The 18876-nt window shown below is 38.8% G+C and overlaps 1 protein-coding gene across 1 annotated transcript in view; it reads right to left on the bottom strand.

Moving 5' to 3' along the window:
• The window catches only part of NRXN3 (neurexin 3), a 1476736-nt gene that overhangs the window by 46549 nt on the left and 1411311 nt on the right, over positions 1-18876 (bottom strand). Inside the window, 1 exon segment of the mRNA XM_058567468.1 lies at positions 4233-4320. Within this exon segment, the coding sequence (XP_058423451.1) occupies positions 4233-4320 (88 nt within the window).

The following is an 18876-nucleotide window of genomic DNA, read 5'->3' as shown; positions in this document are numbered from 1 at the left end:
GACAATGAAATACAAATTTACTGTACAGTTTAATATCAATAGAAGTGTAGTTGGGAAGGAAAGTGTTTATATGCAAAGATATGAATCTGAAATATTAAATAGACACTGACTTCCTTAGTGGGGAACACAATCAACATTTAAAAATTAGAAAAGGTAAAATCCTGACCCTCAACTTTAAGTACTTACATAGTTATTCAAATATTCTTATGAATATTTTCATTTGATGCAGATGGTTTCATTATGATTTTATAGTTTAAAGTTTCAATTCTGAGTTCTTAAAACAAATATTCATAAACTGTGATCTTACCTGTGACTCATTATAAAATGATCTAGTTCACAGCAAGAGAAGGGATGCAGAAAAATAGAGAACTCTTTTTGTTCAAGAAATGTGGATTGTGTTAGGGCGATATTACTTGTGTGAAATCATAGGTTTTCAATAATTCAACAGGTTTTATTTAGCTGTTTAAGGGGAGACAAATTTAGAAGTGTGAAAAATCTCCAATTTTAATTTAAGATTATGAGGTATTTTAAGAGTCAGACTAATTCAGTCAACAAATGCGAATTGAGCTTTCACTCTATGCCTTGTTCTCATGGTTTAGGTGGTTTTTGTTTGTTTGTTTGTTTTCACTCATCTACATGTTTTCCAGAGAATATATACAGAAAAAATTTGACATCCATTGGATTTACAAGGTTTCTAGCCCATCATCAACCAAACTCCAAAAAATTTTGAGTTGTTCCTAGACATGATATGACTTAGCTCCAGCAAACCAGGCTGATCCCTCAGTGCCAAAGTGGGTTGTGGGTATGAAAGGCAATTGCTTACATCTGACTCAAAACCAGCAGTTTTAAAATCTATTTTGATTTCAAGAAAGTTAAATAAGAAAAATAATTTTCATTTAAAATTTGATGTCCACATGAAAACAAAGATTGTAGAATATAGCATCTACTAAACTGACCAAATGTATGAAAAGCAAGAGCTTCTAGTGGTCCTAAATTAATCAGGAAAGAACTTGTAGAAGTTAAATGTCTTATAACCGAGACAGCTAGAAAATCGTAAACTTGCTAACAGAGTGAGAGAAGACAGGGTAATTGTTAAGCAAGATAGAACAAGGCCTGGGTAATTAGCCAAATGTAGTGTGTTTCGATCAAACATCAGGCCTGGAAAGGAATAAAATTTTAGAGATTGAGGCAGTGAATTAGGGTCTTCAAAGCCAGAATTTTAATCTCAATATTCACATAGAATCTCAGGATTAACAATTTATGTCAAAGTTATGTAAATGTCACCATTATCTGTTGTGGCATAAGCAATGAGAGCCTTCTCTTTGGGTGGTGCAAAACCTAGCTCCAGAAACAATTGGTTTAAATGTTTCTGATTTTAATCTGTATTGTTTTTGGAAATGTGAAGGCTATGGAGATATTTCCCATATAATGCAAACAAAAGAGCTTGATAGCTCTATGTAATCTTCCTCAGAGTTAATCAGGTCCCCAAGGCAAAACCTCTGCATGAATAGGAATATCTATCTCCTTCCTGTATTGAATATGCTCTGACACATTTCCCTGTGTATCTGAATCACTTACCAGGAAGACTTTATGGAATAAGTTTAGAAAGAAGAAATGCTCATTCTTCAAATGTGATGAGTTGAATAATCCCAGGCAAAGGGGATCAACATCAGTCTCTTAGAGCAACGTGTTAGCTCCTTTGGGGTGGGCACTCTGTCACCTACTTTATTTATATGCTCCCTACCATACTCCCTTGTACAACACAACAGGGTGTTTTCAAAATTGTTTTTATCCCCCTACTCACTCCATGTAATTATATTATTCAAGAAATGCTGGCATTGAATTTCTGTCCTCTGCTTTTGAATCAGATGAAACACCTGTGCAGCCACTAAAAACCAAATGGACTTAGTCTGGGGCCATTCAAGTTTGCGCCTGTTCATGTTCAATACTAAATGGCAACATATACCCACAATCTGGGGAGCTGTAGAACTTGTGAATCTGAGATCTGGAAAAGTCGTCTGTCTTATGATGGAGGTGGCTATGGACATGACTGTGTTGGGGGTGAGGGAGGTAGTAAGGGAAGATAGCGGTAATAATTCAGAACGGCCAAGGCTCAATTTTTTTTTTTTTTTGTGAGGAGATCAGCCCTGTGCTAACATCTGCCAATACTCCTCTTTTTTTGCTGAGGAAGACTGGCCCTGGGCTAACATCCGTGCCCATCTTCCTCCACTTTTTATGGGATGCTGCCACAGCATGGCTTGCCAAGCCGTGTGTCAGTGCACGCCCGGGATCCAAACCGACGAACCCCGGGCTGCCGCAGTGGAGCATGTACACTTACCTGCTTGTGCCACTGGACCAGCCCCTCAATTTTTATAAGAAGACAAAATCTAAAGATTTGATAAATATTGTTGCGTACGTACAGATATTGGTGCTATGAAAGCAAGAAAAATAGAGAAAGGATAAACAGAGAATCCAAATTAAAGTCTTGGTGTCTTAAACTATTGGCCACAAAATCAGTTAATTTAACGTAAGTCTTGGAGATCATGCCATAGTCATATCTGAATCCTTAATATCTAGCACATAACTAATATACAGAGCTGACCCTCAAGAAATATTTGTCGAACTGAATTATGTTGGAAAGGTAATTTAGATAGTAAAGCTCCTTATTCTATTTTCTAACAGCTCATTTATGAAGATTATTAGAATAGGAAGGACTCAAATCTAGAGATACATGGTATCCTGCCTGAGTGTTCAGAAATATTTACTGACTGAATTAATGGATGAATTAATTAATTAATGAAAACTTGGTGCCCAATTTCTGGTATAGATTGTGTGTATCTGCCCTCGAGAGTTAAAACCTCACTTAGTACATTGAGATTATTACCCAATAATCTGAAAAAATCTGACTAACTAGGTCACAGTTACTTTCCTCCCACACAGCTGAGCTCCCGAGTGAACAGATCACACTCTAGAATGGAAAGGGCCTACATATTACTGATAGGTCCCTATATAATGCTAAGGACGGGAACCCACAGAACTTCCTGGATCCAAAGCCACTTGCAAGACAACAAGCAGTCAGGCTTCCACAAAATTTGAAAAATTATAAATCATTTTGGGTTAACAAATGGAAGGTTTTTACTTTTGCTATATTATTTTTTCATGAATCTTAAATTTCTCTAGAATTGGCAAAAGGAAATGTTTAATGGCTCGTCTTTTTTTTAAAGAAAAGGAAAAAAAAATAAAGCAACCCAAAGAATCCACTAGACTATTCTATTTATTTCTCTTAGCCTTTACAGAAATAAGATCCTAACCCAACTCCAGCTTTTAATTCTGTTAAACATACACAGAAATTCGATGATATCTGTTCTCTATTATATATATATAAATGTTTAACTTATAGCAAGTCTCAAAACAGATGACTTGGGAAAGTTGATAGGAAATAATCAGGGATTGCAGTTGCCTGCTGGACATTATATCATACATAGCTCACTATAAAGAAAGACCATAAAACACCAAAATGTATCTGGGTGCAAAGGGGCACACATTGAAGCTTCTAACTGCCAAAGTCTTTTCAACTTCAGCACAGTAGATACATTTTGAAGCATCTCAGCTGTTGACATGGCATGGTTCAATACTAATTTTGTGTTTACTATGCTACATTGCTGCACAAATTCTCTAAACACACAATGAACAAAATTAGTATAAATATAATACCATGTTAACTGCTGTTGAAATCCCATGGAAAATGTTTTTTTGTTCTTTGGTGTTGGTTTTTGGTTTGGGTTTGTTTGCAACTTAGGGCTCAGAACAATTCATGAGGTTTAAATGATCTTGATGGCTCCACTCATGCTGATTTGACGTCATTCCGATATAGACCTCTTCATGACCCCACCCCCTGTTAATTTCCTAGCTGCCATTGGCTGCTATACATTTGCTGTTCCGGTGGTTAATCTGGGCGTCTGACTGCCCAAAGTTGCATTATATACCATGATTTATCTTTAGCTATCAAGGAACTGACTTTAAATTTCCCTGGGATTTTATGGCTCCTTCCATGGGACTTGATGCTTTTGATTATATATTAATATTTATATATGTATGCCTATACATATATAGATATAGGAAATAAACACATTAACACACTATAATATATATATAAAACACATGTATATTCACATATATGTATGTATTGTTTTTTGCAAATGAAAAAATAAAGCAAGCAAAACAAGACTGACCTAACCTACCTGTACTCGGCTCACATTCAACGAAGTCTTCATCATCGCTTGAACATTCAGCAGATGAAACAAGGTCATCTGATGTTGGCTGTGCATGTCAAAGAAAAAATAATGGGGTAGGGGGAAGAGAGAGAAGAGAGAGAGATAAGGAAACCAATGAACAAAAGCATCAAAGACTTACCACTGTGCCTGCCTCCATCATTATTACTGTTTCTCTTATCTAAAGAGGGCATGCTGTAGATTGGAGAATTTTTAACTCCTGTGTATCTGTGAGTGTCTTTGGGTCCAGACAATCTGTGTGGGTCTTATGAAAAGCTGAGTGACCCAACGTGGTTCCAGGAGGCGAAAGCCTCTCATCCCTATAAAGCACATTGTGCAGCGTGACTCTATCCTGACTTTAATTTCAATTTTGAGAATCAGAAGGGCAAGAGAAAGGCTATTGCAAATGGTGGGCAATACAAGAGTGCAAGTCAGCACAGACATGCATGGCAGCTTTGAGAAGGTTTCAACGCATATGGTGTGAGGTCTCAAGTGTATGATTCGGTGGCTGTGAATCTATAGGCTGGCATAATTAATGAATGCTGCGAAATGCAGTCTGTTCAGGAACAGCATAATGGCTTCTCTTGCTAGCAGCAATTTCTTCAGGTAATTGCTGCAATTAGCTGAATTAGTAATGTGGATCAGCAGAGAGATACCACACAGCAGCCTCTAGACATAGGTAAGACTGTTTCTGAAGAGAGCAGAAAAAATTTTGATTGCAACAATAGTAAAATCAACTTGAGAAAAAATTTTTTTGTATTGAATTCTGCAGAAACTCCCCAATGCCAGGGAATCTGCTGCAAGAAATATAGAGGACTGTGGGTAAGGGCAGTAAGAAGGGCCCTTGCTACACAGTCGATGAGAAGACTGCTGTCTGTACCTGGTACATATTTTGCATCCACAATATATATTGCTGAGTTAATTAATTAATCTACAGATCTTACGTAAAAAAAAACTTGCTCAACTATGTGCATAAGAGTATTCAATATATAGTAGTGGTTCAATAAATGTTTCTTTCTTTCTCCTGTTTGATGTTAATGTTAACTGACTTGCTGGTCTTATTATTGCCAATGCATTGAAGTCCAAATCCATATTCAAGGGGAAAAGCAATTAGAAGCCAGATGCTCTGCTAGACATGCATATATACTTATTAGTTATAGTTATTATTAATGAGACACCTTTCTCACAGAAATCTTTTGGGACAGAGATAATTTTTTTACTTTTAAAGAAAACTGAAGTTCAGAGAGGTTAAGTGAGTTGCTGAAGGACACACAGCTAGTAAGAAACATAGTGGGGATTTGGACAAACACATCTTAGTCAAAGTCTGCATTTGTGGTCCACATAGGTTTCTTTATACCCCTTCTTACATGATGTTGTGGACTGAATTGTGTCCCCCCTCAAAATTCATATGTTGAAGTTCTAACCCCCAGTACCTCAGAATGTGACTGGTATTTGGAGATAGGATCTTTACAGAGGTAATTCAATTAAAATGAGGTCATTAGGATAAACCTAATCTAGTATGACTGGTATCCTTGTAAAAAGATGAGATTAGGACACAGACATGCACAGAGGGACAACAATGTGAAGGCACAAGGAAAAGATAGCCATCTATAAGCCAAGGAAAGAGGCCTCAGAAGAAACTGAGGCCTCTTAGAACTTCAACCCTGCTAACACCTTGACCTCGGACTTCTAGCCTCCAGAACTATAAGAAAACAAATTTCTGTTGTTTTAGCCACCCAGTCTATGGTGCTTTGTTATGGCAGCTCTAGCAAACTAATACACATGACAACCCATATGCTTAGTATTTCCAGACAACATCCTTTCTGAAATAGACATACTAGGCATAGAAATACCGGACACAGCAAAGAACAGTAGAAAAACCACATTAGGTAATTGATTTCACTTAATTGACAGTAGCAGGGAGGTGCCTGAAACCACATTAGTGATCTTTATTCTACACTTGACAGGGAGATGCTTCAACCACTGCTCCTCCTTAATGTTAATAGAAAAAGAATTTTCAAACACACTGTTTTTCAATTAGACATGACTGAAGTGTGCATTTCATTTCCAGCAACTGCAGCCGGCAATTGTATCCTGGAGCACCATTATTCGTGTTACAGAAATGGTGGGCATACTCTCTGGGAGTTTTCTGCTGTGATGGGCCCCTATAGAGGTCCACTTCTAGTTGTTTAGGGAAGGGAGGTGGTAAGGGAATAAATGTTAACTGTACTAATGCAGAAGGCAATTATAAGAGGCAAACGCCATTTTTGGAAGGGCCACGATCATTGTTTGATAGTTCTAAAGCACGCATTATCTATGGGGGTGACACCTCCCCCAAGGCAGCAAAAATTGCTTTGGGCAGCAAAGGGAAGAATCTTAGATATTACAATGGTTTGTGACCTGCCAAAAGCCCACAGTACTTAAACAAATAAACAGTATATCTGTGGTATTAAAATTTTATGGGAGAAGGGCAATTAGGAAAAAAAAAATGTCTAAGAAACTCCTTAGAGGGTGGTAATGAAAAAGAGGTTGAGAATATACTTCTAAATTGTAATCAGTTGGAAATTAACTGTTGGTGTCTTGATTATAAGGACCTTGCAGAATGGCCCATATTTGGCGTGACTAGCTTTGGTCCCTAATATTAAGTGAAAATCAGTGAGTTAATGAAAATCTAGTGAGCTTGTCTCAAGAACTGAAGGCCAGGCAATAAAGTTTAAAAAGGTCATTGAGCACATGTATGAAAACAATGCATAACTCCAATAGACACCAAAAAGGCATTAATGTAATATTAGTGGAACCTTTCACTTAATTCTAAGAAAGTTACTTTAATTTTATTGGCCAAAGAAATGAGGCAAATTTTTTTTCAAGAAAAGTACTATACTCTGAGGTTGAAGGATATTTGCTATTTTCCTCTCAGCTCCCCCCTGCATCCTCCAATACTACACAGTTCTCTCCCTTGTGATTTGGGCGACCCTGTCCCCAGCCCCGCTCTCTTTCCCCATCACCACTTCCACTTCTGTCCCCCAAATGGGTCTATCCCCCACTGAGGACCCCACACAAACACTCTTCCACATTCTCACTCCCTTTCCCCCAGGTAACTGTCCCTGTGCCCCACTTCCCAGAAATTTGTTTTCTGCTGATCTTCTATATGAATATGGATGAATAGAATGTTCTTCCCAGGCAACAGAAGCACATTTGCCAGTAGCTCCTATAAATGGCGGCTAGACTCAGAGGAGGTTGAGTGAGAGGCAATCTATCAGAGTGCGGTAAGACCAAGCCTGACTCTAGACAGAGCATAGCCGTGAATCCCAACTCCTCCACTTAGAGTCAGTGACCTGGGAGAGCAAGGTACTCCCCCACTCCAAGTTTCAATTTTTTCATCCATAAATTGGAATACACAGTGTCTTGTCATCAGCTGGGCATGTGATTTAAGTGTAATGTTAAAAGTGAAGCTCTGTTCCTGGTCTATGGTACATGCTCAATAAATAGTAGCTAAAACTAACTCACTCAATCAATCCATCAATTGATCAATGACAGCAGTGCCAAGTCTGGTAGCCACGCCCAATTTAAATAATTTTGCTATCTGCCTATGCACTGTATCTTTAATGACTCATCCCCCATTAGAAATGTTCTTCGTTACTGATAATTCATTACCTCCATTTTATGGTACCAACACCATTTCTGGTTACATCTGCCATGAAGAGTGATAAAGAAACATATACTCATGAAGATGCCAAGAGAGCTTAAAAAATCATTGGAAGATGATCCGCTTCCAGTGGTTCTGGGTCCAGACACTCGGTGTTGGTCTTATGTGAACTCAGCCCCTTCCGTTCTGTCCCTCAAACCTCATTGTCACCATTTACAGCCACAGCCAATGAAACTCCCAGAGCAATTACAGACATCTCAGTTCCCTCCTTGCCCAATCAATGTTTAAATGGAGAATCTGGCACCCAACTCTGCCACTCCTGCCACAGAACATTGTGTAGTTTCAGAAATACTTGCTCTGCCAGGGGCAGCAAGCTTTGAATTGCAAAAGACTCAGGATTAAGAACACTGTATTTAGGGGTTTTTTTTTTAACTACTTCTATCCCTGCCAACTAAAAAAATTCCAAAAATTACAAACCAAGGCTTTTGGATGGTATGCCCTTAGGATCACATCCTAAAGTAATAACAATATGATTCAAAATTACTCTCAGAAAACCCAAGGCTTTCTTTTAGTAGCTTGTTATTTTTCTTGTCCATGTCTTTCCCCAAATATAAGCAAATGCAAGGTCTGACTCTGAACTTTGGAAGAAAAGCCACACTTCTTCAACTATTGGTTCCCATAGCTGGTGGAATATGTTTCACTATTTCAGATACATACAGATTCTTGATACAATTATTATGAGTGGAACGGAGCTATAGACTTTTGTCTTTTAAATAAACTGTAGTAGCCCTAGGCTGTGTGTGTTTCTGTGTGTGTGTGTGTCTGTGTATTTTTCCACAATCACAGCCATTTTTCATAATTACTCATAATTCCTTAGAAAGAAGAGCAGTTAGTACTCGAGAGGAAAATGATATTTGAACTATCTAGAATCATGCTTACTAATAACACTTACTGCTTATTAAACACTTGCTATATTTAGGCTTTGTGCTAAGCAGTTAACACATATTAACTCTTTTAATACCCATAATAACCAAGGGTGTAGACCTTTGTAGTGACATCTGCTATTTTTAACTGCCCACCATCCATGCTCCTTCATGTAACAGTATTGCTTTAGGAAATTCTTCTATTCATATAGTTATGTGGGAATGTTCATCAAGGTGTCTTCCATGTTATCTTCACATTTTTTCCCTTGCAATGATTGTCTAAAGCTCTCATAATTCTCAATGGCTAAACTTAAAGTGTTTACATATTATGGTTCCCATATGTCAAGTATCAATATTATCTATAAGTCATTCAAGGAAGAGTAGAAGATATATGATCACCCCCAAACCAAATAGTTTGAGAGTGGCTGGGCTACGAGATCCAGCATCAGTGATATATGACTATATCATCAAGGTGCTTCATTCATTCTTTCCTTTATTACTTTAATAAATATTTATTGAACACCTATTGTCAAGAACTGTAACAGTTATGAGGGATAAAGTGAAAGGTAAGGGGCCGGCCCCGTGGCGTAGCCATTAAGTGCGCATGCTCCACTGTGGTGGCCCCGGGGGTTCGCAGGTTCAGAACCCCGGGCGCGCACCAATGCACCACTTGTCAAGCCATGCTGTGGCGGCATCCCATAGAAAGTAGAGGAAGATGGGCACGGATGTTAGCCCAGGGCCAATCTTCCTCGGCAAAAAGAGGAGGATTGGCAACGGATGTTAGCTCAGGGCTGATCTTCCTCACAAAAAAAAAAAAAATAGTGATAGCTAAAACACAGTTCCTCTGCTCTGGGAATTCATAGTCTCTGAAGAGACAGCCAAGTAAACAGGCAAAGTCAACATAGTAAACTGTAGGCTTTGACAAAAGGAAGCATAAGGTGCTCCAGGAGCAAATAGCAGGGGAGCAGAGATAGTTCCATGGAAGAAGGGAAGTAGAAAATGAGCCCTTAGGGACGGGCAGTAGTGAAGCAAGGGGAAGCGGAGAGCTGTGTGCAGGAGAAGGAGAAGGGTATTCTAGGTGAAATCATCAGTCCTTATAAAGGCTCAGGGGTATGAAAAAGCACAGTTTATTTGTATTCCTACGAGCAGGATAGGATGACTGGAGTGAAGAGATGTACTAGAATGACAGTACGAGAGCTACTTTAGTTACCATGTTGTTCTTGAAAACTTGGATAATGAATATGAATTTAATATCCTGCCCTATCAGACTTCTCTCCTTCTTCCCCTCCTTACATCTCATCAGTGTTATCTGTTACATTTCCTTTGGAAGCTAATACGCATGGTTTCAGAATGTAATGCAAGAGTCTGACTGCGCCATTCCTCCACAGCGCAGTTTAAAGACCTTACCATGCCTTCTCAAGGGGAGGAATATATTCTTCTGTCCCTATATATTAGCCGAGTCCTATATTAAAAATAATAATTCATATTACCCTACTTTAAAATATGTATTTCATATTTTTAATCCACATGTTGAAATTACTTGGTTCTGTACTAGGACTCATAAAACTAAAGATAGGTATTATAATAACTTTCAATAAAATATCTCTCTGGCAGGAGCCCTCTTTATTCCTTTCCTGAAAGATTTTTTATTGCATTTATATTCTTTTTTTTTCTAACAATGTTTATTGAAATTACCTTAGAATAAACTGGGACAAAAGAAAGCTAAAACTCTGTCCACCCAAGTAAATTTATAGCTATATTTATATTTCAATTCTCTCAGTTTCATAAACCTGGCTTCTCATTTTCCTTCAATGAGTTATTGTTTCTATAATCACCAGCTTCTAATTATTTACTCTGAAGGGCTCTACCCTATCTCAGCACAGGGATGGTTCCACATCATTCTGCATTGCTATCCATTATATGGCATTGAGAAAAATGTCTGCTGCCCTGGTCAGAGCAGCTCAAGATGGTTTCACCATGTCCCTTCCTTCCTGCTCTGATGCCTATTTGTGACTTCAAATTCCAACCTTTAGCCCTTTATCTTATACTGAGAATAGGCTAATCATTTTGGGGGATAATCATTTTTCTCCACCCAGCTCCTTGGAAGCACAGTTATTTGACTGAGATTAAGCGCAAGATAAAATAAGTCCTGCCACAGAACAGCTTTATGAAATTATAAATAACACACTCAAGAATGATGATCGCCTTTCTTCCAGTGAAAAAGGAAAAGAGAAAGGCCCATAAATATTCTGAAGTCCCACAGAAAACAGCCATACATCTCTGCACCTGTTTCATGCTGAAAAGAATTAAATTCCTTCAAATGCTTGGTGTTTTAGTTTTTCCCCTCTATGCTTCCATTCTGAGATGGATCAGGAGTTTTAAGTATCTCATATGAGAGAAGGTCTCATACAGCTTCATTATGAGTATTTATTCTCTGTTTAAATAAAGAATGTCTGAGATACTTTTAATTAAATAAGAACCCACAGACTCTAGGTAAATCCATAACCTTTAATGAGATTTGAAAAGTTTGACCATCTCAATTTAAACGTATATAGTAAGATTTTCTTTATCAAATTGTTGCCATCGCATAGTCCTATCTTTGCTAATCCTATCCTATCAATGCTAATAGACAACTCCCCCCACCTCATTCCCTGACCCTTCTCCCTCCCCCCACATCCCCCCACAACTGGATGATTTTTAGACTGAATCAAAGAGAAAAATCCTGGAGCTTGGGCAAGCTTGTTACAAGCGATAATCTCACCTCTCCCACCCCCAACCCCATTATTTCACCCAACTCAAGCCCAATATAGAAACAACCTTAGAGCCGGCCCCATGACTTATCGGTTGGGTGCGCGTGCTCCGCTGCTGGCGGCCCGGGTTCGGATCCCAGGCGCGCACCGACACACCACTTCTCCGGCCATGCTGAGGCCGCGTCCCACATACAGCAACTAGAAGGATGTGCAGCTATGACATACAACTATCTACTGGGGCTTTGGGGGAAAAAAAAAAAAAAAGAAACAACCTTAAAACATGGTAAGATTGTATAAGTGTGATTATCTATACCTCAGTTTTTTCTGAACATCCCCTTTACAGTCATCTTCAAAAAAAGCAACTGAGAGACACTGAAACATAAATGATTTTAACTTGTCATACTCAAGTATAAAAGATAGGGATACATCATGAAGCAGCTTCCAAATGATGGAGACAAAGAGACAAAGTTCTAGTCTGGTTAAGATGCCGTCTGAGGTCCCCTTGTGTCATATCTCTATGTGTCTAAGCATCTTTATTGGAACAACACCCTATGAATTTTAAAACTGTCTTCCAGAGTTCATGTCATTGTGGTTTTTCAAGATATTACTTTCTTTTCTTCTCTCTACCCACTCCTGGAGATAATCACTTGCCAAGTAAGATATGACTGCATACATATTTTACTTGGTTCATCTTTCCGTGGAATGAGACACTTTAAAGAGAACTGCCCTGGGCTAAAGATATTGCATTCAGCATGACCAAAATCAGTTAATAAAACAAACAAACAAAAAACATTGTTCTAGATATATGATTTTATTTATGCATGCATTTACTCATTCAATCAGTCTTCCCTCAGCAAATGTTTATTAACTGTCTCTGGTGTGCCAATCACTGTGCTGAGGGCCAGACTGACCCAGTCCTTGTCCCTGGTTGTCCTCTTGGAGTTTATAGACTACTGGGATTTGAGCCAGGCCAAACTAGAAAACACTGATTAGCTGCTAAACCCCCAGCTGCAAAAACTTAAAATTAATGTGATGTTCATAAGCGGTACTCACTGTAACAATAATTGATTATTTATCCACTGTCATTAAAGACAGCAGATTATATAGAAATCCAAGCAAACAGTATCACCAGCTTCCGTTTAAACTCTGCCCACTCTCAATAGCCTCCACATTCTTCCTCTTCTCCTCCACAATGTGTATACAGGGGCAGGATAAAGAAGGACATGATTTATAATAACTTTTGCTAATGACTTAACCTTTAAAGAAATCACTTTGTCGACTCAAGATTTAATTAACGGTAGAAAAACCAAGCTAAGCTTAGGCCAATTTTGTGCCAAGGATTGGAATCCTTTATTTCTATCCTTGAGGTCTTCTAGGATTATATAAATAAATGTGGTGTAGAATCTTTTTTTTTTCTCTTTTTCCAGTTTTAAGAGTTTTCTTCCATATGCTCAAAAAAGGAAGGGTGGATGAAGAGACAGGGGAGGGAGGAGGGAGAAAAGAGTGGGTAGAAGGGGGATTAATCTATCTGTTGTTCAAGGCAGCCTGACAGAGGGAGAGGAGTATTGAACCACAGAAGATTAACCAAACTTCAAGGTACCTTCCCAAAAGCAGGAGGAATGTAATGCTATGTGGTGTTCCACTGATAAGCAAATCCCTCTAAATCCTTTCAATTTATTTCTTGGCCTGGAGAAATTACATATTATTTAGGAGGCAGGGAAAAAAAAAAACAAACAAACACGCCCACCCAACCACACACCATCTCTAAGAATTTAGATCAGGCGCCTATTGATTATCTACACATAAAGGTCTGGCTTTAATGGCTATTTTTCTTATTGGTGCAGTCCTGTCTAGGACTGCTAATCAGAAGAGTTTGGCTGTGTTCCTACTGTAAACTCTTTTGGTTTTCACCACAAACGTTGTTTTGAGTATTCAGGGTCTAACCATTACAAGAGAATGCCAAAATTTAGCTGACCTCTAAAGCTCCAAACACCTAATCTACATTTCTTTCTTGCTTACTTACCTCCTTACCTCCTTGTCTGCCTTCCTTCCTTCTTTTTTTTTTTTTTTTTTTGAGTTGGGATTTCCTTTCTAAGTGAGCTCTTTATTCCAATGTTATCACTAAAAATAAGCCTCTCTTTTTAAAGGGCAAGTGACCAAAGCCAAATATTAATGTGACCCATGAGTAGCGATGTGGGTATCAGTTAACGGAAATTAAAATTGTGAACAAAAGTCTCCATCATGGGGAGCACCAATGGTTTATTGAGCAAAAAAATTGATATTATTCATTTCTCCATGTTCTTTCTTGCTCTACGATTCAGAGAGAAGAAATGGGTTTGGGGGGAAAAGTAGGAAAAATAGAACAATATTTCTTTGTGAGATGATCTTTCTCTTGGCCCTCTATTTTGTAGCCCAACCTTATCACGCAAAACAGGAGAGATAGCCCTTCCTGACAGGTTGAGAGCACAGGGTAGAAGATTTAATAAGACCCAACATTAGAAGAGAACAAGGATTTGCAGGATAAAGCCAGTCCTGGATACTGGTGAGCAATTCTGAAAAAAGATGTAACGTAGCCATTCAGTCCAGAGCAAATAGCAGTGTTTTTCAGTCTTGGGTCTCACGACCCAAGGTGTGGGAATTAAGGTGTGCTAGATGAACAGAAGAGAAAGGAGTGGGAGAACAGCAAAATATCAGGAATCAAACATAACCTAATATTTATTTTGTCTATGGTGGGCCACTTTTACCAAAAAGAATGTGCAATGCACGTGAAAATCTATCAGGTCTGTCGATGTAGAAAAGGCTTGAGAATAGCTACCTTAAAAAACTAAGCATGACTGAGGTTCATGCCTAGTAATCAAGAAACTAAGAAAGAAATGCAAGCTTAAGATGATGTATACACAAGAAGGAAGAGCATATTAGCACAACCCAGAACTTAGTATATAGCACCAGAAAACTTACCCAGAAGAATCAAATGCAACGAATTGAAAGTAAAATACATCTGATAAAAAGACAAAATTGTCTTTTCCCCATTACGCTGAAAAGAATATCTCCCACTCAGCCATGTACTGTTATATTAGGAAAGTCAGATATAGGTGTCAGAGCAATAGCAGCAGTTAAGGCAAAATTTAGTGCATTTGACACTTGATTTAATAAAATACAGAGGCAGTTACAGGTGATCCGTAGTGAGTAAATCTGAGTCAGAACTATGAGGGAAAAATAAGGGCCAATCAAAGAACATGATATCAACCCCCAAAAGAGGGAAAATGCAAAGAATTTTAGCTTTGGATTGAGAATTTATCCCTAGTTACTCATGTCTGGAAGACAATACTAATGTCCCACAGAGAAAGACTGGGGGAAGATTCAAATAAAGCTCTTTATTTGTATTATAAATCCAAGTTAGAAAAAGTCTTTAGGTACTTTTGCATGAGATATTCAGGAACCAGATGGACTCACTTATCCTCCAGAACTTCCTCATTCCCAGGCTGCAACTAGCCTTAAATGGATAACCTCATCTCGGATATAGATTTAAAACAATTTACAAATGCAAACACAATAGAACTGCTATGTGGCAAGGGACAAGATTCTTAATTTCTCATTTCTGATGGATAGTAAGGCGAACAATTTTTCCATGTTCTAGTTTATAAGCAACAGCATTCATTCACTGTCAAAATGGGTGTTGGAAATATAGCAGGTGTAATCCCAGGCTTGAGACCTATGTAGTCACACAAGTTCTGTGCTCACAAGAGCATTGGGCTTGGTTTAATGCTCTGCTCTCACCACCTTGAAATTCTTATCCATTTTTGAACTTGCGTTTTCTAAGTGAAGTTCAATGAGACGAAGCAGCATGTGCATCAACAGATGAGATACATATAATGTGTGTGTCCACCCCCATTCCTCGCCATGCCATCTACTCATGGAGTTTCTGATGCCCCATGAACACAGGATTCTGTGGACCCACCATATATGGGAGTAAGATGAGTCAAACAGGTTTATTCGAATTCATCCCCCAATCTTTCTTCCTATGAGGTTGGTATTGTCTTCTAGGCAAGAGTGATGAGGGATAAATTCTCAGTCCAAAGCTGATCTCCTTTGTATTTCCCTCTTTTAGGGTTTCATATCATGCCCTCTGATATAAACACACAGGTAAGTGCCTTACATCTACTCAGTAAGTGGGGGCACTGACAGCCCCAATGGGCTATGCTCTCCCTTTGAACCAGAAGTTGCTTAGAAGGAAGAGAGAAGGCAATGGTGTCCCAAGAACATGAACAACCGTGGAAACCTATCACATTCTTTCTTATTCTTTATTTCTTATTCCTCTGTATTAGCCAACCACTAAAAATAATGACATAGAGAGAGAAAGATAGGGCAACCCAGAGATCTTCTTCCTTTCAGTCCAACTTTATTCATCAGTAGGCTGAAATTACAAAGTGTTGGTAGAAGGTATGTGTACCAACAAGTGAAATAAAAACAGGTGAGTTAGTGTTTTGCAGACTCTCCACTCTTCTGGTATGAACAAAATACACATGCATACATGAGCTATGAAATACGAATTGTGTTATTTCGGTGATTTGCATTCGAGTTAAATGCTCTTATATTTGCATTTAAAACTCTCATTGTACAATATAAAGATGAATGGTAGTATTCACGCTAATATTTTAAAATTTTAATTTTTATTTACTTAAAATGGCATTAAATAGCAAATAAAAAACACCACTACAAGCCAAGGAACTGTGGAAGAGAGGAAAAAGTTTGATATTTCAGTACTTTTAACAATACTTTTTTTCCTGCTCTTTGAGCAAGTGGCCCCTTAGTTTTATTTTGCACTGGTTCCCACAAATTTTGCAGCTTTCCCTGAGAACAATTCTGCAAAATGTTTTTAAACAGGCTGAGGGGGTCTGACGTGGTTTTCAGAAACTCAAATTATGACAAATTGTTTATGCTCCTGAAACTGGGTCCCTTGTGCTTCACTCCCAGCCTCTTGACAGCGAGTCTTAACTAGGCTTATTCCCTGAAGGGTGCTTTGGGAGAAAGAGACCCTCTCATCTCCTGGTGTGGATCTTCTAAGGCTCATGCCTCACATCCCCATGCTCCTCTATATCTGCCTAGACCAGTGTTTAACAACATTCTGGAGAGTATCTCATAATAAAGTCCCGGGTCTTTTTTATCCCCACTTCTTTCCAATTCTGAGAAGAGTTTCAAGGCGACCACTTTAAAAAAGAATTACGAGGGGCCAGCATGGTGGCATAGTGGTTAAGTTCACGTGCTCTGCTTCGGCAGCCCAGGGTTCACAGGTTTAGATCTTGGGTGTGGACCTACATACCGCTCATCAAGCCATGCTGTGGTGTCATCCTACATATTAAATAGAGGAAGATTGGCACAGATGTTAGCTCAGGGCCAATCTTCCTCGCCAAAATAATAATAATAATAATAAAAAAAAACGAATAAAAAAGAATTATGATCACATAATTTTTTGAAAAATTTTACAATGTCCTTAAACATATAGTGAGGCAGGTGGTGGATGGCAAAACCAGAATTGAGAACTGCTCATATAGAACCAAGGACCTTTGCTAGCCCTGATGGTCAGGCAAACTTCCCTCTGAGAACTTTGCAAGCTGGCCGATCTTGGGAAAAGTGGGCTGCCCTTCCAAACTGGCCCTCGAGGAAGAGAAAGTCAATGAGTACCAACTCTGCTGAGTCAGTGGCATCTTTAAAAACTGTCAGAGGAATATTTTTAATTTACACTCTGCCTCTTTGAAAGAAATCAATATGTCATTTGCTGAGATTTTTTTTTAATCCAAGCATCTTTATTTAGCTTTTCTGTATTTTTTTTCCTCTAGTCTTCTAGAGAGCAAAGGAAAAAGTGATTTGTTTGTATTTGTATTGATTCAATCACTTTGAGCAAAAAATAAACAACTAAATAGAGCAGAGTAGCTTTAATGACAATCTTTTAGGGATCAAGATCTCTAAGCAACACCGTCTCTCATTGTAGGTGACTGGAAATAAACAGAAATCAATCAAACGAGATTACTGGGCAATAAACAAGAAAAGCCACATTCATAATTCAAGAAGCTTCCTTTCATGCCTTCATTACTGAAGAATGCACTCGAGCCCTATTCTATTTTTACAGCAGCATAGATTTCCTCCCAGCATGCAGTCTCTTTCTTTTCGTTTTTTTTTTGAGATGTTGGAAAAGAGCCTCCCTGACATATATCCAGAAGCTCTTACATTCCTAAGGCTGCATAGAGGAACCAAAAGTCAACAGAAAGTGCTCAGCACAGTAGGCAAAGACTGGTTCCTCAAACACTTCTCATCCCAGACCTCTATACGTCCAGCAAAGTGCCAGGTGAGGAGGAGGGTATAGCATAACATGGGCATAGAGCCTGATGGAACATGGTCCCTGCCTTCAAAGTATTTACAGGGTAGCAGGAAATGCAAGTGTTGGAGACATTGTTAATATCTATTTCACTCTTCCTCCTTGCTAGGGCTAGCAATCTGACCAGCCTAACCAAGCCTGCTTTGCAACTAGAGGTGGCCGTGTGGCACTGATCTGGACAAAGTGATGAATAAGAAGTCTAGGGGTTCTGGAAATGCTTATTCTATTCCCGATAAAAGAGGAAGACTTGGCTGGTCCAACTGCCTTCCCTTTTTCCTTGGGTTTGGATGGGCTATTTAGAGCTGCAGCAGCCATCTTGTGACCATAAGGTGGCAAAGATGAGAAGCTGACTTTGATATTGTCAAATACATGATGTCAACCCAAATAAGCAGTTTTCTACTTTCCAGACTCCAGAATTCTTGTTGAGTGAGAAAATGTATTGTCTCTTTGGTCACTCCAGGTCAAGTTTTCTGTTACCAGAAGTTGAACGCAATCGTAACAGAGAGAGCAATCCATAGAGAGCTACCAGAGACAGAGATGATGCAAAGCACTGCGTGAGTGGTCTCTGCCTTTGGGGCACATCAGTCACCAGGGGGCATTTTAATAATATCCAGGAGGGGACTTGGAAAGCTCCACAGTGATGACAGTGCTCTTGAATATGCGAATTCCGTGGCCCAGATGAGAGTCCAAAGGAGTTTGAAAGAGAGATCATTTTGGCATTGGGAAAGCAAGGACAAATATTTTCACCTTAGTAAGGGAAAATACTTTCAATTGAGTACCATGTAAGTATCTGCAATCAACATATCTCAGACAGAACTGATCATTTCTTCCCACTGATGCCTTTCTTGCCTCTGTCTATGGCATCCTTACTCTCCAGGAACAAGCCTAAACCCTCAGGATCATCTTTGAGTCC

This window comes from Diceros bicornis, chromosome 24 (genome assembly GCF_020826845.1).
Source record: "Diceros bicornis minor isolate mBicDic1 chromosome 24, mDicBic1.mat.cur, whole genome shotgun sequence".
In the NCBI taxonomy this organism is placed as follows: domain Eukaryota; kingdom Metazoa; phylum Chordata; class Mammalia; order Perissodactyla; family Rhinocerotidae; genus Diceros; species Diceros bicornis.
The sequence above is the reverse complement of the archived record's forward strand: the minus strand, read 5'-3'. Positions and strand labels throughout refer to the sequence as shown.